At 49.4% G+C, this 25443-nt stretch overlaps 1 protein-coding gene across 1 annotated transcript; it reads right to left on the reverse strand.

The window, feature by feature from the left end:
• Nucleotide 1: 1 nt before the first annotated feature.
• Nucleotides 2-25434, reverse strand: LOC128793749 (hydrocephalus-inducing protein homolog; the record flags this gene model as incomplete). Its single annotated transcript, XM_053953163.1, has 14 exons — nt 25266-25434; nt 23446-23562; nt 22229-22342; nt 20153-20272; nt 18234-18368; nt 16636-16835; nt 13343-13461; nt 11834-12038; nt 8257-8449; nt 7052-7151; nt 5596-5714; nt 4211-4434; nt 2264-2331; nt 2-210 (listed from the first exon to the last, which is right to left on the reverse strand). Coding segments are annotated over exons 2-14 (1878 nt in total), but the record flags the coding sequence as incomplete, so codon positions are not given.
• Between the last annotated feature and the right edge of the window lie 9 nt (nt 25435-25443).

The raw sequence follows: 25443 nt of genomic DNA on the forward strand, positions 1-25443 counted from the left end.
GGAGGATGATCCCTTGGCTGGGATTCATTGTAAACTCCCTTGGCTCCACATAAAAATTAATTCCCTCCGTCCAGGATGGGTCACTGTCGCTGTGTATTTGATCACAGCTATTCACAGCAGGCTGCGTGCCATCGTCTGACATGCGCAGCTTGAACGTCACGGGCACCGGGCAGGTGTTAGTCAGGCGACAGCTCTTGGTGTAGGGAAAGCCTAGGAAAGGACACAAATATCCATTTAGGCATGACTCCTGGTGTGAATATCCTGGTAGGATGAAAGTGTCACAGGAGTTTAGCTCTTTATTATCTGAACTACAGCTCACCGAGAAGCTGCATGAGGAATTAACCGTCACTTAGTTCCCTTTGACGCTGATTCCAGACTGCAGCCTTGAAAATGCCCACTCCTAGCCCTGCTGAACACTGCAAGCATCTCTCTTTCTGATGGCAAGGAGCTCCCTCACGTGCCCCAAACCAGCATGTTATCTCTCAGTGATGAGTGTGCACCCAGACTGAGCATTTACTCTGGGAATTCGAGCTGTAAAATTCCCTGTTAAGGCTGCCAACACTCCCACCATTTTCAAGATACAGAAACAGTGATTCGTCATTGAGAAGAAGCTACAGCAAAAGAAAGTGAGGATGGAATCAGGAACTAGAACATGATGCAAAGCACCCTAATGCTGTTTCTCTCTGCAGGATCCTTAAGGCAGCTGTTGGTTTGGGCCAAACAGACTGAGCACGTGACAGCTCAGAGCCCACTCAACGGGGGCAAACCCGAGCCTTGCTTTGAGATTAGCAATTAGGAACCATGTCCCACCTCACCCAACAAACGGGGACATCACACCCATGCTGCTCACTGTGATTGCAAGGGTTTACCCCACTTTAGCTCTGAGATTTGCTTTCCGTACTGGAAAGTCAGAGATAGAGCCATGCATGGTGGGGACGTCCTGCAGAGCCCAAACAGCAGCCACAACCTGCTCTGCAGTGGACATCTGGCTGGGCTGGCCAGCTCTGTGGGGAGGAGACTTCTCCCCAGGCCTGCTCACCAAGAGGCATTGGAACACAGATGGGGAGAAAAAACAACTGCAGGTACAGCCCAGAGCTTCTCTGTGCCCATCAACAGTGACCACTGCCAACTCCAGCAGTGACTTCAGCAGGGAGGCAAGAGAGGCACAAAAAGGACAAACACAGGTGTCAAAACCTCAAATGAGACAGAGGTCACCACATGCAGACAACAATCAGTAGTTTAAAAGAACCAGATACAACAGCTGCCTTCAGCTGAAGAGACTTCAGGAATGAAATCGGATTAAGTAGGATCAATCTCCTGTTTCAGAACCATATTTCTACCTGTTGCCTTTCTTGTTTCATTTATTCAAAAGGCAACAAGTGCCTCAGTGGTGATGCAGGGTGGGCAAGAAGCAGCTCAGGAAAGGCAATTAGTTTTCTTAAAAAGTTAATGAACGTCATTATTATGGGTTTAGGCTTCGTAGTGAATTTTCCCCTTGGTCGAAAAAGGGGGATAGGGGTTTTGGGGGGTTTTGGCTGCGGGGGTGGGCTTTTCCATTCGGGGTTTTTGGGAGTTGTGGCGCGATGCCGTGGGCGGCTGTGAGGTCGGACCTGACCTCAGGTTCGGCAGGGAGCGGAGCTTCCCTTCCTCCCGCTCGGGGGTCGAAGGTCGGCCGTGTGCTGCTGTGGGAGGCTGTGTGCTTGGCCCCGGGACTGCCCTGGCTGCGGCTCAGCACTGGGATCCAACCCGCCTGCCTTCCCCGCTCCTGCCTGCTGCTGTTGGCCAGTGCCGAGATCCCCACAGCTCCTCCTGCCTGTGATCATAACTACACCAAAGGGGAAAAACACTACTTGGTGGGTTGGAAACTTCTGGTTATTGTGTTGTTGTTTGTGCTGATATATTCTAGCAAAGAACTGTCATTCCTTTTCCCATATTTTTTTGCCTGGAAGCGGTGTAATTTAAAAGGTAAAATAATTTGGAGGGAGGGGGTCATCTTTCCATTCTAGGATGACTCCCACCTTCCTTGGCAGACATCTGTCTTTTAAAGCAGGACAGAGACAACAGAAAATAATGACTTTCGATGCCTTGGTTCTGTTTGGTCTCACAATGGCAGAATTCTACCTGAGGCACCAGCAGCCCTGGAGTTCACACCCTGAAGAGGCTGCTGTGGCAGAACATGAGTGAGGGATGCTTTTATGTTCAAGTGCTCCATTTTGGAACACACAGATCCCTCACGCTGTGTCCCAGCCCAGGGAACACTCACCAAAGGAGATGTCCCCGAAGCTGAGCTCATCGACATTGAAGTGTAAAGTCGGTCCAGCGACACACCCCCTGCGACAGCGAGGACAGAGGAGGAAATGGCTTGGTTAAAGGGAATTGCAAAGGTCCGGCTGCCATGCCTTGGGGGCATAAAACCTGGTGCCAGGGCACGGTGGGGTTCAAATCAACACAGCACCATGTGCTCAGCACAGTGCCCCTGTGGACAGGAGGCAGCTAAAGCCAAGTGGCCAGCAGCCAACAGCCACTGATGGGGCTTTGGGCACAGGGCAGGCAGGAAAAGCCCCCGGGTTGCTGGTGGTCCCATGAAGGACCCTGAACACACACCCAGACATGGCTCCGTGCCTCAGTTTCCCCATCTGTAAAGTGATAGACATAAAGGTGTCCCTAGAAACTTCTGTAGTTTCCAGCCACAGGTTCCCTGCTTTGCTACTTCTTAGCTGTAACTGCTATTCCCATGCAGGAGCTTTCTCAAGAGATTTTGACCCGCACAATCCTTACAGACAGAGTTTTGAGGCATGAAGCCAGAGGAGCCCCAAACATCCTCTGAGAAGAGCAGCAACAGTTCTACACAGTGGAAAGGACCAGCTTGTCACCAGTGCACCAGCTGGCACAGCCAAGAGCAATAGCTTAAACAACCAAACAAGGGTGTCCTGAATCTAGCACACCACCTCACGTGTCCTTGAACTCAGCAGACAGACTCCAAAAGTCACCAACTGAAAATCAGCACTTGAAGCTGCACAACACTCACGAGTTTATTTCATGGTTGATGCCAATCAATGCCCACTCTGCCTTTTGGTTAAAAATCAAGCACCAGTGAACTGTGCCTTCTATTGTATTCACAGAACTGCCACTGGCTCTGCTCTACACCTCTCGACAAGAGACACCTGCTCTTGCTCAAGGAGAAAGCTGCTTATGTAATAAAATCCCATGACCAATCTTGGGGAGGGACAGAGGAGAATCAATTATTTGATGGTGAAAGGTTCCCTCTTGATTTCCAAAATAAAAAAGCAGCACTTTTCCTCCAAAAACAAAGCCAGCATAATTGGTTCTCCACTATGGGCAGACTTACTCACCACTTTTCTCTTGCTAATAACTTTTTTGTTCTTTTTTGTCCATCTCCCTTATCTCATTGGTATAATCGACTGCGGATTGCTTTCATTTCTTTACTGCCTCCCAACAGCAGCAGCCTAGCTCCAAAGCTCCAGAGCAGCCAGCATCAGCTCTCCTGCTTACCCTACATGATCCTAGCAGCACATGGCTCAGGCTAGCAGGGACAAGCCCTCATGTGCTGTAGTCCTGAGGACTGAGCTCTGCCTCCCCTATTACCAGCCCTTCTCCCTTTTGCTGGGCCAGGATTATCTCTTGCAATGGCACTAGCCCATAGGATGACACCCAAGTCCTTGGGACAGTTCCTGCTGCACAGTTCCCTGTCTCCCACATCAGTCCTTTCCCAGCTGTGGAAAGGAGGTACCAGAGCACTCTGTGTACAGGAGCTGGGAGCACAGCTTGTCCCCCAGAGCATGGCTGTGAGAGGTGAGGTGAGGCGGCTGCTGCCCATCTAGGATGGATTATTAATGGAAGTTTCTACAAACACTGCTGCTGGTGCAGAATCACCCAGGCTGGCCCATCTCCAAAGCCCTGGGGACCTTGCTGGCTGTTCAGGGGGGGAGCAGCTACTGCCCAAAGCTGATCCATCCCACTGCCTGCCATGGCCCAAGGCAGAGGGAGATCCCTGCAGGGAGGAGTCATTCCAGCTCCTCGGTACCACGCAGGGCAGGAGGCATCCTCACACTAAGGCAATGACAGGATCAGAGCAGAGATTAAGACCTCAAGAAACACCTTTTTTCTCTGTTCAACCCCAAAATGAGGTAGGTGGGGGATGTCCCAGAGACAGCTACAGATGTGCCCACCAAGCTCCCACAGTCCTTACTTGATGGTCAGGACCGCAGGCGTAGGAGATCCAGCCACACTGAACTGGAATTCTTCCTCAAACGTCCCCAGCACGGTGGCATTGAAAGAGATCCGAATAGTCTGGATCCCACCTGGTGCAATGATGCCCTTCTCAGGTGCAAACTTGAAGCAGAAGCCCGTGTTTGCAGTTGATGGGATACAGGTGAAGGGAGCATCAATAGCTCCTTGGTTAATCAGCTTCACCTGCAGCAGCAAGAAAGTGAAATGGAAATACATGTGGAATCTTCCCTTCTTGTGAGTTATTTTCTAATGATGTAATTAACACCCAGAAAAGGCAGAAGATGCTTTGTGCTGCTGAATGGCAGAAGTCAAAAAATACAAGAGGACAAGGTCTGCCTTTGGGTTTTCATGCAAAGCCATGGTAACTCCACATAACTGCAGTCACCCTGGGGTTATCCCACGGACACAGAGCAGTCCACCTCGGGTCAGCATCACCAAGCTCATTCAGACCTGGCCCTGAGAGCAACGTGGGGTGATTGCAGCTGCGTAGTGAATCACCACAGAGCTGCTGCTGCCCCAGTTAGCACAGCTCCAGCAGTACCATCTACTCATTCACCTTTTCTCATACCATGAAAACAAAACATTGATAATGAGGCATCAGCATCTAAATGTATAGACAGCACCATCTTTTGGTAAGAAAACTCAGTGGGTCTTTCCCTTCCACAGCCAAGCTCTTGTGTCTGGCATGATGTAGTGCCTCATCTTCTACCTCTTTCAGTTGCTTTCTCTTGATTTTTTTTGCAAACTTGACGCTTTTGAGGGGGGGGGGCAAATAGGTAGAAAAATCCTTTGCTTTATTCCCAGGAACACTTTTATCTTTCCAGAGTCAGAGATGCATCAAGGCCAAAGTGTGGTGAGGGACTGGTCAGCAAGGGAAAGAACTCCCAAGCCCTTTGCAAGGGCCAGCACTGAGCCAGGAGGTTGGATGGCTTTTCTGTCACTTCCAGGAATAAGCAGGAGACACTTGACTGGAAGCTGTTTGCAGTGGACTGAAGCGCAAATGCAGCCAGTGTGTTCCAGCTGCTTCTCAACAGCCCAGTACAAAGGTGCCTTGTGTCTGGCACTGCCATAAAAGCCTCTGAACGTGCAGCTTTTTCACCCACTGTTGCTTTCATATGCCAAGGAAGCAGGAAGCCTCCCAGCTGATCCCTAAGGAAGGCTGCCCAAAAGCAGGGACTGGGGCTTCATGAACAACAGACACACCTTTCAGATCCCCCCAGATTTGACCAGCACATCAAATATTCCCTGCTCACAACTGCCCAGGTTGGCAGGAATTCCACAGGTCCACCAGGCTTGCTGCTGCCTCAGGAGCCATCAGGATCCATCCCAAGCCCTGCTGCTCACCTCAGATACATGGCGGGTGTTGACAAAAATGTTCCCAAGGTTCAGTGTATGACAGCTGAGTTTAACCAAGGGTCCTTGGCCTTCTCCTCTGAGGCACAGGGGCAGCCTGCTCTCAAGGCCTGGGGAGAGATGTCCATTTCAGTACAATAATTCCCTCTGATACACTGCATTTTCCAGGCTGCCTCAGTGCTAGTCCCTGCCTCTGAGCTGGATGCAACCAGCTCCTGATGCTGCAGGAGAAGATATGGACCCTTCTCTTCCCTCAGGAGATATCCCTTGGGGCTGACTTGCAATTTCTAACCCATTCCTTGGGCTGGTTTCCAATTTGAGCCACCAGTCTGCTGAGTTAAAAACATCTCTGATGTCCTGTAGTGACAGGCCAAGGAGTAATGGGTATAAATTGAAAGAAAGGAAATTTAGGTTAGATATTAGAAAGAATTTTTTTTACTGTGGGGGTGGTGAGATACTGGAGCAGATTCCCCAGGGGCGTTCTGGAGGTTCCAGCCCTGAAAGTGTTCAAAGCCAGGCTGGATGGGGCTTGGAGCTACCTGGTCTAGTGGGAGGGGACTAGATGATCTTTAAGGTCCATTCCATCCTTAACATACTATGATTATGTGGTTTGCCAGCATTTCCTCAAAGGCCAAAGAGCTACAGAGCAGAACAGCTTTAGTGAACAAGCACTAAGCCCCTCTAGAGACCACTGACCTCCAGGATGGCTCCATCATCAAGTGGTAGGAGCTGAGTTCATTAAGTGTTTACCAATTACCAAACTACCTAACCCAGTAGCACATGACTTTGTTGCCAAAGTCCTCAACTTCTGGCACTCAGCATTGTGTTCTATTTCCACAGACTGAGCTGCAAGGTGACAATTCCCACACAGGGACAGAAGCAGCTGCTGGCCAAGGGTGCTCCTTCTGCAAACACCCTGGGCTCAGTGGGGCTCAGGCACCTCTGGTCTGGTGGTGTCTGGGCAGTGGGAGGTGATCCAGGGTCAGGGAGCCCATTTCTAACTCAGCTCCTACCACCTGATGATGGAGCCATGTCAAATGGACCCATCCTGGAGGTCAGTGGTCTCTAGAGGGGCTTAGTGCTTGTTCACTAAAGCTCTTCTGCTCTCTAGCTCTTTGGCCTTTGAGGAAATGCTGGCAAAGCCATGGCATGAAAACCTCTCCCTGCACTGCCTGGGTTGCTCTGGGATCAGTAACCCAGACACAGGATTCTGAGCCCTGGCCTTGCACGGGAGACTCCCTGGAAGCTGCAGGGCCAGTGGGGATGTGCCAGCACTGCCCTGAGCCCTGGCCCTGGCGACTCCCTGGAAGCTGCAGGGCCAGTGGGGTGTGCCAGCACTGCCCTGCTGACCAGGGACTCTTCCCAGCAGTTACAAGGGAGCCCAGTGGGCTCAGGCTTGCACCATGGCTGCACTGAGGGTGAGAGAAGCAGGGGAAAGGAGCTGTACCTGAGATGCTGCAGTAAGCCATACTTTGGTACTTCAGTGCCTCTAGGGGCTTGAAGGTCACCTTGATTTCAGCCCAACCATTTGGCTCAATTTCTCCCTCCTAAAACAGAAAGGGACAGCAAAACATTTCTCTTCAAACTGCATATTTCTTGTTTTCAACCACAGTCCTGTAAGCCTTTATTTAGAGCATCAATGATGAGTGAACAACACAAGGAGCCCAAGGAAATACTCCAAACCCAGCTCAGCACACCGCTGGAAGCTCTCAATGCTCAGCTGATCAGCTCCCACTCTCCACAATATTCCTACTGCTCTGACACAAGCCCTTGGTCACATCATGCTGCTGTCAGCTGCAGTGGGATGTAACTGCCACTGTGCACTTGTGGCTCTTCACAAGGAGAGAACATGATCCCCTTCCTTGGAAATAAAAATATTAGTTTAACCTGTTTTGAAAGAAAGCAGAGATTGGCATTATTCTGGGGTTTACTCCAAGATGAGAAGGGATTTTGCACTGTGCAGACACCAGGCATTCATAATCTCTCACAATGCCAGTAACTCAGAATCAGGGCTCTGGTTGGTGGGAGGACGTGGCAGTTTGCTTGCACAAACAGAAAAGGAAAAGGTTTTCTGTCTGTGTGTGCAGGAGAACTCGTAAGGCCCATTTAAACCTTCCAGCCTTGTGTCCAGGCTCTCAGATGACACTGGAAGGGACACTCGGAACTAGTGCAAAGCGTGCTTACAGGAGGGGATTGGCATTTCTGTGATTAACCTCGGGCTGAATTTGGCCTCCTTTTCCCAGCGAACCATTGCAAGCTTCAGGTCAGTATGTGAACTGGCAGAGCTCCAACACCCTCTGCTGAACCCCAGGCACCACGTGTCGGGGGAGCCCCTGCCTACAATAACTGCTCCCTGTGGACACTGCAAGGACACGCACGGAGCGCCCTTGAGCTCGAGCCCTGGCAGCAGAGCTCGGCTTTGTCAGGCTCCCAGCCCTGCCTTGAGCCTGCAGGGCAGAAATACTTTCTGCAGGGAGCTCTGCAGCCACACCAGAAACTCCATGTCCTCCCTCTCAGCACATCCAGCCAGCTGAGGATCTGCTGAGTGCCTGCATCTGGGGGAAGGGGGGTGGGAACAGGGTGGGTGGGAGAACAAAGAGGAAGAGGAGGAGGAGGAAGAGGAGGAAAATGGGGTTCTCAGCTATCACTTACCACTGGCTCAATGAAAAAAATGTCATTGGAGAACAGCATAGGGTCTTCTTGCACCTTTGCCACCTCCTCTTGGACCATGTTCCTCAGGAGAGCAATGCGATCTTCACAAAAGCCCTTCACCTTCCGTATTTCTTTCTCCTCCATTAAGGTTTCCAGCCACACCTCACTTGGCAGGTGCAGCAAATGACACTGCCTGCAGCCACAGGGAGACACAAGGCCAGCAGATCTTTTAATAAACCACATATTTGCAGAGGGAAGTGTGAGTGCAGGAGAGCAAAGCACTTGGGGAGGAGCAGCAGCAGCTCCCCAGCAAGGGCTGACCCCAAGCCATGGGGGTCCCACATGGATCAGAGGATAACTTGCTGTTCACTGGCACAGCAGGTAGTTTTACTCCACACTTGCAAGCTCAGGAGACGTTTCCAAAGACAGCAGCCCTCAAGAGAACCTCCTGGCTCAAAGCCTCTGCCAAAACTGATGGAGAATCCACCAGGCACTTCAAGTGGCTTTTCCTACCACTGAGCTGCCTGGGGGAGGCAGATAAAGATCACAGAGCAGGACTTCCCTGGGAAGGGGAGATGAAGCTGGGCTGCAGCTACATGTTACCAGCATCACTCTTTGTTTCTTCCATTTTGGATCTGCCCTGTTCCCTACTCTGCCTTTCACAAGAGCATCCCAGGGCAACTCCAAAGGAAATTGATGAATTCTGGCACCGCATCCCTTCAGTGACATTCAAGGTTTTATATGCAATATGCATGAAAACAGAGGCTCTGAGAGGGGAAGGGACTTTGTTGTGCCAGAGGGAGACAGCAAACTCCCAGAGAGGCCTTTTCATGATTCAGATCTTTTTTGGTCCCATCCCAGTGCATGGTAGTAGAATGTCCTGAGAGGGAAAGGGTCCTGCACTATCTCCTCCCATAAAAAGTCCTCTCTGCTCTGAGATCTCAAAAGCTTCTCTGACATGACAGCAGGACAGTGGCCTTGGAGCTAAAACCATCCCTAAGACTGGAAGTAAGGAAGAACAAAATGTCCTGGTGACAGTCGAGGACACCAACCGGCATGAAAACAGATGTAATTGGAAGAAACCCCACAAAACCAAAACCAGGTTGAAGTTTACTTTGGGGAAACCTAGTTGCTTCTGAGGGGAAAGTGGATCATCTGGGGTCCAGGCTGAGGCAGGCAAGTGGAAAAAAAATGGAAATAAACAGCCCAGGGAAGTAGCCAGAAAAGGATTTTCTTTTAACACACAGAGCTTGTATGGAAGTCAGACACTCTATAAGGAGATAGAGTGTGGGAGGGGTTCCTGCTCTCCCTTGGGAGGCAGCAACAGTTTAGAAAAGGTTGCCAATCAACTGCTGCTCTCCGCCCCAGAAGAGCTGTCCATCAATGTTTAGCATACTCCCCAGTTCCAGAAGGTTCAGTTATTCCGTTACCCCCATTGGCTCCTGTTAGAATACCACTCCTCCTCTGTACCCCGATTGGTTCTCTGTATGTCACCCCACTCTGTCTCCCCCCCTTTACCCGTTGGCTGTTTTGTACCCTAACTACACCCACTTCTTTGCCCTTAATACCAGCCCCGTCTTTCCTCGGGGCTCCCGGACTTCGCTCCCTTCTGGAGAGTTCGTGTTCCTCGTTTCACCCCCCTGTTCCTGCGACGCTCCTGAAATAAAGCCTCTAGGAATAAAGCCACTTCGGAGCCCTCTCGTCCTTACGGTGGAGCTATCCGGGTCCCGCCACCTCCTCCCCGCGGACCCGTCCTCTGAGGGTTTTCCCCCGGACAGGCTGGGCACCCGGGTGAAGCCCGGAGGACTTGTATTTTAATACAATAGAGAACAGTGGAAAACCAAGAAGCCCAGGGCACTAAAGGACCCTCTTGCCAGCCATTCAAGAGGGCAAGGGTTGATCTCCTGGTCCTTTGCAGGCAATGCGAAATGGCTCTGGGGAGTGCGAGCGACCTGGCCCGCAGCAACCAGGGGCTTGCCACAGCAGTTTTGGCCCAGCGTTTCTTCAGTTTTTGCGTGGCAGTTCACGCAAGCAGGCTGAGCAGAAAGCGTGCAGCCACCCACCCTCCTTGGATAGTGGGTTGTGTCTTTTGGCTGGTTGCCTTTGGCGCTTGCCTTTTTTTTTTTTTTTCTTTCTTTCTGGGTTTTTTTTTCTTTCTTTCTGTTTTTTTGGGGTTTTTTTCCCCAGCAATGGTTTACAAATGATGAAAAGCCATTGCTGCTGCTGCCAGCAGGAGTGCACTAACTCAAACAGAACCCCACAGGAAGGACGCAGCTGTCCAGGCCCCTGGCTGCAGGGAGGGTCTGAGCCTGGTGTTAATATCAGACGACAGTGTGAAAGACACCTGTGTGTGGTGTCAGCAGGTGAATGATCTGCTCTGTCTGGTGGCAGAGCTTAAGGAAGAAGTGGAAAGGCTGAGGAGCATTAGGGAGAGTGAAACAGAAATAACCTGGTGGAGTTACACCTGTCCAACCCTGAGAGAAGCTCAGCAGGAGCCAGAGGAGTCCTGCCCTTCTTGGGATCAGGCAGGAGGAGGAGACCTAAGAGACAGGTCAAGGCGAATGGAAATGGGTCTCTGCTGGGGAGGTAATAAAATTCCTTCCTGATGCCCATCACCTACCCAGGTGCCCTGACAGAATATGGTATGTGGCCCTGGATCCACAGGGTCTGGCAGATGACACTAAAGAAAAAATTCTGTCTGGAGAGTCTCTCAGCTGCACTTGGTCTGTCAGACAGATTACAGCCTCAAGTATTAAGAAGAAAAGAAGGGTAGTGGTAGTAGGTGACTCCCTTCTAAGGGGAGCTGAGGGCCCTGTAGATCAACTGGATCCATTCCACAGAGAAGTGTGCTGCCTCCCTGGGATCCAGGTACTGGATATCACAAGGGGATTTCCTAATAACTAAATGAACTTCATCTGTTCACCACTGTCTGGGGTACAGTGATCATGAAATAATAAGAGTTCTCAATATTTGGTGAAACAAGGAGGGGCATCAACAAAACTTCCACTCTGGACTTCTGGAAGGCAGATTTGGCCTGTTCAAGAGACTGATTTGGAGAGTACTTTGGGAAACAGCACTTAAAAACAAGGGGTCCAGGAAGGATGGATATACTTCAAGAAAGAAGTCTTGAAGGTACAGGAACAAACTGTCCCTGTGTGCTGAAAGGTGAGCTGACGGGGAAGACAAGCAGCTTGGATGGGCAAGGAGCTCTTGAAGGAACTAAGGGGGGAAAAAAGAGGGTGTATCACCTTTGGAAAGAGGGGCTAGCAACTCAGGAACTGTTTAAGGATGTTGCCAGGTCATGGAGGAAGATGATTAGAGAGGCAAAAGCCCAATTAGAACTTGAGGAAATCCAGTCATTGCAACCCAACCTTTCCTTCCCAAAATGCCATGGTTGGAGTATAAATGGAACTGGAATGCTAAGTGCTGAGCTCCTGAAACCCAGGGACACACACCCTAGTGCCAGGGATGGTTTACTTGGCCTAAACCATTCAAAAGCACCAACACCCCCCTGAGGCCACATGTCAGTTTGAGTCTTGGGCCATGTATCTCACTGAAATGCATCTTTCAAACCAACCTCCTCTTCACTTCATTCTCGTCTTCCTCAGTAGGAAAAGTCTTCCACTGGAAGTGGGCTGTGATGTTACTCCTGTTTTTGATGAACATGGTTGTGTGGTTTGACATGGTGATGAAAGTCTTCTCCACCTCCACGGAATTTGTGCTCAACCCAATGTTGAGATCTACAGCTTCTCCATGGAGGTTTGTGTGGATACTTTCTTCACCTGGAACAAAGCAAAGAGGAGTCTTTACTCAGCTCACTGGCTGATGGAAGCACAAGGAACAGAGCAAACCGCAGGTCACAGAAGAAGGTTGTAGCTGAATGAGCAGTTCCATGGATCAGTACACTTATCACATCCTGACAGCTCTGGGTGTACAGCGTGAAGATGTCCTGGGCAGCTCCTTAAACACCTTATTTCTGAGTGTGTGTGTACAGATTTGGCCCCAAGGTGACAGTATATACAGTGAGATTTGTCAACGTGCTCCAGTGACTCACTCAGATCAGGGAGTGGGTCACTCAGGGATTTCTGCATCAAAGTCCTTCAGGTGACGCTGAGGAGCCCTGTTCAGTCTTGGCTTGCCCAGGGTCTCCCCTGGGCATCCCACAAGACTCATGTCTCTCCTGATCCCTTGGATCCCTTATTGCTGACAAGCAAATATGCCTGGGGGCATGTGGGCAGAAAAAGGAGACCCAGAGGAACAAATTAAGTGACAGCCCACAGCAGGAGGGGACACAGGTGAGGAAACCAGCCTGGCTCTGTAATACGACAAACCACTACAAAATGAACACCATGAAAATCATCATCATCTTCCTGTCCAAACTCACAGCCACATCAGTCTTGAAATATTTTATATCGTTCTGATCTCAAAAACCAAGCTGGAGCATTGCAAATTAAATAAAAAAGGGGAAACTGAAAGATTAGTAAGTACAGAGCAGCTTCTATATGAAGACTGAATGGGATTCCTCAGTCTAGAAATCAAATGGGAGATAGATGTGAGAGGTTTGCAACAGCGTGAACGGCTTCGGAAATGGGGACAAGGAAAATTTTGTCTTGATTTGTCACCAAACAGGAACTCGACGGCCTGAAAATGTTATTAGACAGAAACTACATATATGTGTAGAGGGCAACAAGAAAAAGGATCTGTGACAAGCCAAGGGAGAAGCAGCATATGGGACAGAGGTGTGCAAGAAACACATTGCATTGGAGAGAGTCTGATGGAAACCTCACACCTCACATACAGCACTGCCCAGGAATAAAATAAAACTTCACCCAGGCATAGCCACATGGTAGTGGAGAATCAGGGATCCTCCTTCCTCCACCCAGCAACTCCCAGCAAAACAGGAGTCCAATAATTCCCTGTTAGAGAGGATCCACTTTATCAACCCCCTAAACACCAAGGAGTTCTCAGTTTTCTCGGGGGTAAAACTGAACAGGGGAGGGACCTCTAGAGGGAATGGAGGGGGGTGGGACAACAGGGAGTGATGGTGCAGAACTGTCCTGTGCCCCGTGCAGGGCCCAGCACTCACCGATGTTGCAGCACAGGGACCCGGAATGATCACCATTCGTCAGCGGGTGAAATCCCACTGTCACCCGCATGCTGTCACCAGCGCCCAGAGTTCCCTTGGCCGGAGCCACGAAGAAAGGACTGCAACACAGAGAGAGGGATCAGGACTCGGGGGGACACCTGGGCATGAGATTCCTTCTGCAGTGCAGCTCACTTCAGCTCACTTGGGCAAGCAGGGAGCAAACCAACCACGGTCAACAGAAGACAGACAGAACAGACAGCATCAGAAACAGCCACTGACCCACTTCTGAGCAGATCCAGCCCTCACAAGATCCTGTGGGATAAAATTACTTCATGTCCCCCATACTCTGCATCCAGCCCTCTGCAATGAGACTCAAGGGTCCGACTGCCAGCAATCCCATCAGCGAATGGTTTGTGAAAAGGGTTCAGAGCTATCTGCATGCACAACTTGACACTGACTGCCTCAGGAATTTCTCTTTACCTGCTGCCTATAAACCTCATCTCAAGAGATGCAAATGTTAGGGCACTACCTGTCCTACAGCCTGGAATCAGACAGGGAGAAGGAGCTTTTCCTTGAAGACCAAGGAATAATTACTGTTGAATTTGCAGTGTGGTTCTTTGGTTTATTTTACCTTGAAAACGTGCTGTTTTAGCCTAAAAAGGGCACATTTTATCAGCATTTCAATGAAAGCTGCTCTAAGAAAAGGAGCAGTCAAAACTCCAAAAGAGTGCAAACACAGTGACATGGAAACACAGAGGAGGATGCCATTTACAGTCTGAAGGATCCAATCCCAGCTAAATGAATCACCATTAGCAGGAGCACATCAAAGAAGCAGAACAGGAGGCTTCTGTGTATTTACCAGCAATGCAGTCTGGGACTCTGGGTTGCCATGCAGGCTGGTAACTCTTTGCCCAGCAGAGGAACTCTGTGCAATGTGTTATATAATTGCAAATAATTATGCAAATGTGTTGGTACACTTTGGATTTAACAGGAGCAATCAGGATTGGTCACCAGGTAAAGAGCTCTTGCCTGACAAACACAAGACTCCATGCTTTGATGCTCAGGGACAGCTCAGGGGAAATGTGCTTCTGCCCAGCAGCTGCTGAGCTTTGTGCTCTTCTACAGCCCCACTGAGGAAACAAAAGTTCCTGGCCTCGGTGCTTTGCTGGTGGCCAATTTGTCACTTAAAAGTGTGTTCTGAGGAGTTTGGTGATGAATGCATCGCCACACAAAAATAAAGAGAATATCTGGCAAGCTGAACTTTATTCATGTCAGTACTGACAGTTGATGAACTTGCTTCAGGTTCAGCTCATTAAGGACCTATTGCTGCAATTATGGGCCTGACCTGTTCCCATTACCACTAGTGGGAACATCACTACTGGCTGATGGAGAAGTCTTGGGCCAGCAATGTTTTTGTGTTGGACGTGAGACTTTGGAGAGAGGGGAGGAAAGACAAAGCCCCACCAGCCCCAGAGCCAGATTAGTGTACGTGCTCCTGCATCTGCCCCGGGGATGCCAGGACTGCTGCAGGTCTCTGCTGGGGCTTGGGGCGATCAGTGCCTGGTGTGGGCAAGGCACAGGATTTTTTTCCTATTCTTTTGCCAGAAATTTCATCAGAACAGAGAAGCTGCCAGTTAAGGGAATCCCTGGCCACTCTTCAGCATTCCATTCCATTCCATTCCATTCCATTCCATTCCATTCCATTCCATTCCATTCCATTCCCACTGCTGCCCCATGTTACATGCTCCTGCCCTCAGATGGCAGGATGGGAATAACACTCCTGAGGGTGACTTCAGGGTTGCCTGAGAAAGAAGGTGTCTTCTTATTTTCAAATTATCAGGAGAAGAGGATCCAGCCAAGTTCAGGACTCAGTCGTCAGGACTGAAAAACTGACTGCAAATCAGCCCCTGCATCTTCTACATCCCTGGGCTGTAACCAGCAGACTCCTATGTTATTGCTGTAGCAGTCATCTCTCCCACAGACCTGGCTCCCCAAGACCCAAGGACGCAAGCTCTACAGCTGAACTTAAATCCTCTGAATTTCAGCCAACACCACTAAGCTGTTCCCTGAGCCCACAGATAGAAGAGCTGTGAAGGAGACATCCCTGACACTGTAATAACCAAATGAAAACCACTGCCAAGAGATGGGGCTGGCAGGCTAAATTTTGGCCTTTTATCTGTAAATTGTGACCTGTTTCTTAAGGTAATTCCCATCCTGTTAGATCTGCCCTTTCAGTGAATCACTGCTGTATCCAACAGGCAGAAAAAGGCAAGGTATGGAGGGGGTTTTAATAGGTTGTTTTCTTCTGCTTTTTAACTAGGTCCACTTGTATGTTTGTTTCCTTGTATGGCATCTAAAGACAGGTCCAGATCTCCCAATGGCACCTTGATCCATAGACACTGGTCTTGCTTTGAGCAGTGTGTCTCAGATGATTTCCAGAGGTCCCCTCCAGCAAAAGTTACTCTATACTTTTATCTTCTAAATCAGCCCAATTGCTTTTCACATATTCCCTAATGTCTCCTATTTCCTATACACCTGTGCATGTAGCTATGGGCATGTGGTATATTGCCAGGCATTAGAGGAGCTCAACCTGCATGAAAGTTCCCAATGAAGAATTCATGATCTTCTGGCAAACATCTAATACAAAAAAAAACCAAAAAAAACGCCCCAAAAAAACCCAAAAAAAACCCCCCAAAAAAAACCCCAACAAAACCAAAAAAAAACAACCCAACAAAAAAAAACCCAGCAGAGCAGAAACAGAGGAACTGCAGAGTATTTAAAAAGAAATCTCAATGAAAGGGGGCACAACCTTATTCAGAGATTTAAATAGTCTGTTTGAAATTGTAAACTGGCTTTCAAAGGTTTATCATGGAACACGATGCCCTCAGCTGACAAGGGAAATCAGGTCAGCTTTAAGTAACAGGAAGTGCACCGTCTGCCTGCAGCACAGCTCATGTTGGGCATCTGATGCAGGGACCACTGGAAAGCCACGTGCTTGTGGCCTCCCAGAGAATGGCTCTATTTGGCTGACAGTGCTGAGTAAGCATTTCAGAAGCTGTTTGTGCTCAGGAGGGTGCAAGCCAGCTACTAAGATGTTCCAGCACCCTCCAGGAAATCTGGGACAGAGAAAGCTCAAAGGCTGCATCCTGCTTAAAACATGAGAACCAACAGCAAACCCCACAGGTCCTGCCCATTTCCAGCCAGGGCTGCAGGGCAGCAGCTGCAATACTCTGGTTCCTTTGTTGCTCTTTCCCAGCCCTGTTATCACCCAAAGGTGTTTTGGTCTGCCTCACCTCTGGGTGCTCAGCTGGTAACGAGCTGCCCGGTGACTGACATTGCGAACCACCAGAGTCTGCTGGCTGCTGTACTTGACGGGACACTTGGAGAAGTCCAGCTGGTCAGGGAAGTCCAGGATAGCTTTGGCACCAATAGCCCGAATTGGCACAACTATCCTTTCCCTTGCAGTGATGCAGATGAGCTCATGGACATAATCCTGCAGGAAAAGAAACTAGCTCAGCACAGGACATTTAGTGCCATCCCCATAGCAGAAGAAAAAAACCGTTTCTGATAACCATTCAAGAGCATCCATTTACCTATTCCACCCTAAAATGAACACTAAGTTCTACTAAAACGTCACATTTTAAAGGCACCAGTGCACTTTGCAAAACCTATCTCTGTGGCATTAAGCTCTTGTGTCACTTGGGTCATACAGAGAACTACCCTAGGCCACCATAATTTTTACTCTAAATTTTAATAATTTTAAATAATTCCTAAATCCCTTCTAAGGAACATGGAGCTAGGGAACACAGGACATTCCTCTTCAGGTTTCTATTCCTTCTGTTTGAGAATAGGAAAAAGTGTTAAACTGACTCTAAGCAGCAAAAGGAAGATTGGAAGATGAGAAAACAGCTGCACCCAAAGAGCTCCTGCACCTCTGGCCTGGTGTAGAAACATCAGTTCACTCGGAACTCCCCTCTAACTTTGCCTCTCCAACCAAGTCAGGAGAACAGTGCTAAGAGGTAGCAGGATGCTGTTGCCTCTCTGTCTCCCTGCAAGGCTTCCTCCCTTCCATGCCATGTCCTAAACCCTGTTGTATGAACAAGCCTCTGGATCACAGCACTGAGATCAGACTTGCCAGGGCCCCAGCACTGGTGTTCAAACCTCCCCATAAAAGCAGGTTTGGCATGGAATGGGTGCCAGTTGACAGAGCCACCACAGTGACAGGCATGAAGACAGAGCCACAGCAGTGTCACTGCTCTGGGCTCACAGCTCTGCCTGCAGGTTGTACCTGCCCTATACAAGCTCTTTCAGGCAGGTGTCCAAGTCCCCTGCAGCTCACCAACCTCCTGCTGACTAAGGGCACCTAGAGCCCAGTGTGCCTGTGCCAGGCTGGGCTCCCGGGCACAGCACATCCTCTGCCCTGGCCCTGCAGCTGTATCACGGTCAGTTGTGCTCTGGGCCAGCACAGCTGCAAGGCTGGAGAACAGAGGGTGTGAAAAAGCACCGTCTTTGCTCCAGCCCAGGCTGAGGCAGGGAAGCTGTTGCCAGTCAGGAAGAAGGAAAGCTCTCTGACCTCTTAATTCCTCTGGTATTTTCCATAATAATTAAGCTCCTTTCACTGTACCTAGAGATGGCCAAATATCTGTCAACACCTCTTTGTCATTTTCATACTGCTCCCTGTGCATCTTCCCTTGGGAATGCTCAGGAATGTGTAGGGAGGGGAAGCAGAGCCTGTCAGGCCTGGGTGCAGTGCACATGCCGAGGTGTGACTGGCTGCAAGCTGCCTGCCCACAGCCTGGCACCAAGCTTACAGCATGGAATGGGCTGTAGCCAGGGTGCAGGGAACAGTGGCTTTGGAGATATTTCTGTGTTTGGGCTCCTCCAGTCTCACCGTGTTCTCGTCAGGGGTGAAGCGGATGCGCACGTGGACAGGCACACGCGGCGTCGTGACACGGTACGCATTGTTGGGGCACACGAGCTGGAAATAAGGTGACCTCTCCATGGAGACCTTCACCACCTGAGGAAACTGCGGGAAAGACATAAAATGATGATTTTGCCACTTGTGGAAACAGGACGAGAGGAGACCTGTCCGTGCCCTGGTGACATCCCTCCTTGACCCCTTTCCAAAGCACTTTCAGCTGTGGAGGTACAGGCACATAATTCCCAAGGGTGAACTTGAATCCCTTCTGTCTGGGTCCAGCATTTTGGCCAGCATTGGGGCAGTAGGGCAGTGCCTGGTGGGAAGGAAGGGCCAAGCAGGTCAGCATGATCAGGATGGAGACAAGAGCACCTGAACCAAGTCATCTACATATTCGACAAGGCCAAAAAACCTGCTGGCTTCTGCCAGCACACAGCCATGCAGTAGTCGTGTTCCAGAGGGGGAATGTGCTGCCTGAAAGCAAAACAGCACGTTATCCTGGGAGAAGGAAGAAATTCCCTTCTAGCAGATCAGGTTTGGGTAGGGACGTTCTGGGGATACAGACAGGCAGAGAGACCAGCAAGAGAGGAGACCAAACACTGTGGCCTTACTGGGAATAAAAGCAAACGAAGGAACACAGCAAGACAATCCCTAAAACAAGGAGATGACAAAGAGAATTTAAATGGGCAGTAAAGCAGCAAGGAAGAATCATAAAACCATGAGAGCAATCAGCTTGCCAAAAGTGACGGAAACACAGACAGGCTGTGCCTATCGACTGTGGGCTTTGAAGGCGTTTTCTGCCTGGAGAAACATGACCAGCATTGACTCACAGTGTGGTTTCAGTATTAAAAGCCAATCTTGGCTCTCCAGGGGTTCTTGCTGCCTGTGCAGGCAAGCTGGGCTGCTGGGCATTCCCGCCTGCAGCCAGCAGGCCAGGTTCTGCCCTCTGGGATACACAGACACAGCAAACATGCATTTTCTAGCACACAGATATCAACCCCTGAGCACCAAAATGCTCTCCAAAAGTCTAAACCAGATGCTTTTGACTCCCTCCTGACTCTTCCCACCAGCCCACTCTTGGCACAGGCCTCATTTGAGAAAACGTTTCCCTGACTGAAATTCAAAGGGTCTCAGTTTTCCTCTTTACAGTGGAACACAACTGCTGACATTTCTCAACTTTTTCCCTCTCAACTCTCTTGGCAAACTGCAAAACAATCACAAGTTCTTCAAGTGAACATGAAAACCTCCAGGAGCACACGGCTTTGGATGTGCTGTGGTTCTCCAAAGGAAAAGCAGAGCACCATGCTGCTTTTGGAAAACCTGAGCAGAGCTGGATGAAGTTCAGCAGGAGTCTGAAGTGGCACCTAAAGGCCTCCTGCTGCTTCTACTACATCAATCTGATTCCAGGGCAGTTTCAGAACACATTTCCTGCAGTGCCAAAGCCATTAATGATAAATGATTCCAGCATAAAGTGGAGAAGGCTCAGCCCCTGAGCTTTGACTGTGAGCTGCATAAAGGAAGACAAACAGGCTGAGAGAAGCAGAGATTCCTACCAATTTTAGGAGCCAAGTTTATGTAAGGAGACACAGGAGGTGGTACAGACTCAAGGCAAAGCATGAGAGAAGGTAAGAACTGTACAGCCCTCAACATTCCTATCAATCCAGAGCTTTCAAGAGAAGGAAACTCCTTTGGGATAGATACCATCAACGCATGGCCAAAATCAGCGGACAATTCCCAGCACAGGAAGATTTCCACCATCTTGCAGAACAAAGGTGCTGAGACATTTTCTTCTGCATGTGCTGCAGCAGATAACTTGCTTTGCTGTACACTATGGGAATTACACCACTCTCCTCTTCCAGCACAGTGTTAAAGCTTCATGTCCCAGCACTTACCTTGTCCTTATTCATGATAGACAGCACCATTTCAGAGACCTCATGGGCGACGAAGTTCTGAAATACCACCTCTGGTGGGGAAATCTGAAACAAGTTCTGTTTCAGGGGAGTTGATGGCAGCTGGAGAGGAAAGAGAGAGCAGGGAGGTTCAGCTGCTGGGAGGAAGGTTCATGAAGGACAATCTTACACTGATCCCCAGTGAAGTACAGGCTCGGGGTGAGCACATCTGCCCAGCCCATACTGGGCAAACAATAGCTCACCTACCTCTGCTCTGAGCTGATCAAGAGCTGCTGGGCCACACAGAGCAGGTTCAAGGCAAGCTGCTCTTCTGGCATGTATTTCTCCTGGTTTCCTTCTCCAGAATGCCAGGCAGCAATTACCTTAAGCACAGCCCTGTGCCCATGTGGTCACAGAGCCCTGGGGCACTCATGGAGTAAGAAAAACCCACAGATTTACAGGAGACTCCATGGGAAACACTTTTGGGATGTCCTTAACTCTGAGACAGGGAAACCAAGGCCCACACAACTACAAATATCTTTTTTGCTCTAGAACTTAGACATCACTAAGAAGAGAACAGTACCAGAGAAGGTGTGAGAGATGAGGTGATATTTTCCTAAAGCCAAAAGGTTATTAAGCAAAAGAATGGAATTTGCTGGTTCTATGTGTTGTTTGTGGTTGGGATTTGTTCAGGTTGGTTTGTTGGGTGTCGCAGTGAGGAGGATGGGGTTGAAGACCTGACCAAAAGGAAGCAAGATGAGAGGGGAGGGGACAGAAAAGTTGGTGGTCAGTAGAGAACCCAAGTTCCTGAGTACCCATCCAATAGGAAAGGGGACAGGGACTGCCCCAGCCGGGTATAGAGGGGACAGAAAGATTGCCGTTTTCTCCGAGGGTGTGTTTGCTTGTCTCTAGGGGGAGGGAGACACGCCCGGCTCAGCTGAATCGTTACTAATAAACAGTTTTCTTTTGCTTCGATAATTTTGTCTCCTTTAATTGTACTCAAAAGATAGTGCAATTCAAACAGAGGGAAAGACAAGAATAAAAAGTCAAATGAGGTGAAAATAAAAAGACAAATGAGGTGAATGCTGAATGAGGATAAGGTTCAGCGGCTTTCTCAGCAACTTGGGTAAAAGTAGAGTTGGTATCTCCTTTTTCCATGTGCTTTAAATGGGTGCTTTCTTGTAATTATTGCTATCTTATTTAATACCATTGTAGAGGCACGTCTGGAATGACACAACAATGGCAAGTGCTTCCGGAGCAGAGACATTGCTTTGAGAAAACGCTCCCCTGCTTTGTCTGCCTTCTCCCGCCACACTGCTGTCACTCCAGCGACACAAGCAGGTCTCCTGTGTGACTTCCCGGGAGGCACAGTCTGCTGAAGGGTGTGGCTGCAGCACCCTGTCCCTTTGTTATGCCCTTCCCCGAGGTGTTCCCAATGCCCCTCTCCAGGGCAATCCTTAACCAGTGTGTTACATGTCTCTTGCTGCCGATTTCCTGCTCAACAGCCCACCTCGGTCACCCACCCCTTTGGACTGTGCTTTATACTGAGCCAGTCCTGCCAGAAAAGCAGCTTTAAACACACCTCTACGTAGGCACTGATCTAGATAAATCCATTCCATTCCCCTCTGCCCAGGGCAAGTCCCCTGTACATCTGGCAGCCTGCAAAATCTTAACACCCCTTCAGGGTCCCAACACATTGTTCCAACCCAAAGCATTCATGCAATTTGTTTTGTTAAATCTGAAGTGGTCTTCAAAGGCCAGCGCTGCCGCTCTAGAGGGAATCCTGTGACCACACCAAAGCAAGAGGTGGCTATTTCAGCAGGAGAATGGCAAATGGCAATTTTGTGCCTTTGTGTCCCCAGCCTTCCTCCCATGAGCAATGGCAGCTACACTCCAGCACACCCCAGCAGCTTCAGCAGAGGTTATTTGTGTTGGCTTAGTGCAGATCAGGACTCCCAGTCCACCACTACCAGCAGTTTGCTATGACAACAGGACCTGGACGCTGAGGTATTTTGCTGGAGGCAAGCCTGTCACAAGCACACACCCTCCTCAAACTTCAAACAGAAAGGAAAAGGCTACCTTTTGATGAGGCTCTCTCATGTCTGGAGGTGGGCCAGTTCTGGGCAGAATACTCCCCCCAGTGCTGGCCTTCCTGCTGACAAACTTCTCCATCAAGAACTTCGAGGGAAGCAGCTGAAAGGCAAAAATACACCAGCTGGAGCCTCAGAGATGCTCTTGTTCAGAAAGGCTTTTCTTGAACGAGTAGCACTGGTGAATAATTTGTGCTCACAACCACTAGGACAGCCCTGGAAGCCCTGGAATTTTCCTGCTGAAATAGTTAGCATCAGTAAATTAATAATACAAAGTAGAATACACATACTCCAGCCACATGGCTCTGTCCCATTAGCTTCTTCGTGATTTGATGTGACATGCTTGGGGATTTCTGCTCTTTGGGCATTTGTTTCCTCTTTAGTTTCATTGGATTGAGGCAGTGACCTTTTCAGAGAGTGGGGAGGAGCTCTCAGAACTCCCCTAACTCCGTCCCTGCACAACACTCAAAGCTCACAGCGAGGAGATAGCACTGCTGGGTGAGTCCAAGAGAAGCAAGAAAGGAACACTGTACCAAGAGTGAGGTGCACAGGAACGTGCCCAAGTTTTCCTCCTCTCTGTTCATTAGCATTTGTTTTCTCTCTCTGGGCTCACAGGCCCCTCCACAGAAGAAAACAGAGGGATCTCCTGGAGAGAGCCTCAGCAGTGGGGCATCTTCAGTCAAGTGAGCTCCAGACGGCCAAGGGACCTTTGTGGCCCTGGCTCCAGTGCTGCCTGCAGGGCTGGATCTGCGCCCACACAGGAGATGAGAGAGAACAGCTGGCTGGGAAGCTCTTCCAGCTGGGACCAGCCGTGTCTCTCAAGGCTTTGGGCAGAGTTGGAGCTTTCCCCCGCCACGTGCCCGGGTGCCCAAGGGCAGGTTGGTCAGAGCAGCACAGGTGAGTGCCCAGCCTGGCAGAAGGAATTGCTGTGGCAAAGGGAAAGGGACAGAACACATGCTCAGGGCTTCAGCTGCACATTGGTTTCACTTGGCTCCGGTGGCACAGCCAGGCAGGATGCTGGACTGTCCCTGAAACATCACACAGCGTTCCCTACTGCACCAGGACAGCCCCCACCGAGGGCCAGGAGCACGGCACAAAGAGGTGGGGAGGGGGTCTGCAGCTTCACAGGCTGCTGACAACAGGGGCGGGGAGAGGAGGGACACGAGGGGAGTTTCCAGCCTTAACACAGCCCCAGTGGGTACTTACAGTAATAGATTTCAGCTTCTCCCTGGACAAAAGACGAGATGTCGGTGTCTTTCTTGGCAATCCAGATGCCATTTTCAAGGGAGGATGTTACAGGTGAGCGACAATGACTCAACAAAACTGGAAGGAGCAACAATGGAACTCTGAAAATCCAGAACCCAATTCATGGCAGATTCAAGGCATATACTGGTGCTAAAAATTTTATATGATTTGAAAGTAGCTGAGTGCTTGTTTGGCATAATAGCTAGTATTGTTATGCCTCTAGTTGGACTTTATTTGAACTATATGGCTACCTTGTGCAATTCAAAGATGGATCATACTGAAACCTGGAGCTAAAAATCTGAACATTAATAATAGTTAGAACAGACAAAGCTGTAGCTTAAATATTACTTTAAAATAGCTTGAGTGGACCTCCTCTTCTTTAGGCTAAACCACCGCTGCTCTCTCAGCTGCTCCTCACAGGACTTGTGAGAGACTGGAATGTTATGGCTAATGGCTTAAATATTGTTATGAAGGACTTTTTGCCCATTGTGACAAAACTGTATAAAGAAGCTGCAACCACTGAAGCCCACCCCTCCCTGAAAATGCCTCCTGACTGGAACTTGGGACTGTGAGTTAAGCCACCTAAGGGAACTTGAGATAAAATAAAAGTGACACTTTTATTTATTTATTTATATACACTTTTATATATTTATTTATTTATTTTATTTATTTATGGAGAGAAGGGAACAAGGCTAAGGGAGAAAAATGTATCCACAATAAAGCCAAACCCAGCAGCTGTCCTGAAAATCAGCTCTGTCTGCCTGCAGGCTGGGGAAGTCATAGCCACAGACTCATCTGCTGAAGCCAGGTTTGCACACAAACCTCCCATCAACAGAGGGGAAGGAGGAAATTTTGGGTGTGCAGTGTAACCTCTGGTAAGAGGCAGCGGACACCCATCCTCCCTCACACAAACTGGCTCAGCTCTAAAACCCCCCACCCCCAGAAGGTCACATCCAGGGGACATTCCCGTGAGGGGCAGCTCAGGGGGTGTCATAACCCATCAAAGACCTCCAAAGTGCCCCCAGACCCATGCCTGAGGCCTTGCACCAGATGACTGCATGGCATGCCATGTAACACCTGAAAATCCAGAACCCAATTCAAGGCAGACTCAAAAAACTGGTGCTCAAGATTTTACATTATTGGAAATTAGCAAGAGACAAAGTCCAACTTGCCCCACCCCAGGGAGGTACCTGGGCAGTCTCATCTTGCCCAAATCTGCATTAATCCATTGGGGTCTTAGGTCTTGCGAGACCTCACCACAGAGAAGACCAGAAGAGGATTTCATGGTTTCCAGTGGGATCCACGCAGTGGTGATACTTTCTACTTAATGTGTCACTCTCTTTCTCTCCCCCTCCCCAACGCCCTTCTCTATTTCTCTCTCTCTCTTCCTCACATTTACTGTTACATAAAATCCAGACTACTGACTTTGGCATATGGTCTCGTTTGCACCTTAATTCAGGGGCATCTCCCTAATAATTTTAATAACCAGATCATAACAGCCCACTGAAACTTGAACAGAACTCATTCACCTTTAAGCAGTTTAAGTAATCACTCTAGGGAAAAAAAAATGTATGAAGTAGTAGATTTAGGAAATTTTGCATTTCTTCAGTGAAAAAAACCCACAATCAGTAGACCACATATGGTTCATCCACTCAGCTGTACATGCCACTGAACTGCTGCACCAGAAGACTGGCATTATCACATCCTGTATTTCCCTTTGGAATTCTCTTTCAGAGTGCAGATGTGACAAAACCAAAAGTACAACTTTCGTCCATCTTTACCTTCAAACGAAATTCAGGACACCCCCGCAGACACCAATGGTCTACGAGGTCAGGACTCGCTCGCGGAGAACCAATCTCTGCGAACAATTCACTTGGCGAATCGCCGAGTGTAGCCGCCTACACGAGCCCAAGCTGAGAACAACCAGCCAGGAGCGCGCTCTGCGGCAACTGAGGTCAC

This window comes from Vidua chalybeata, chromosome 11, assembly GCF_026979565.1.
Source record: "Vidua chalybeata isolate OUT-0048 chromosome 11, bVidCha1 merged haplotype, whole genome shotgun sequence".
NCBI lineage: Eukaryota > Metazoa > Chordata > Aves > Passeriformes > Viduidae > Vidua > Vidua chalybeata.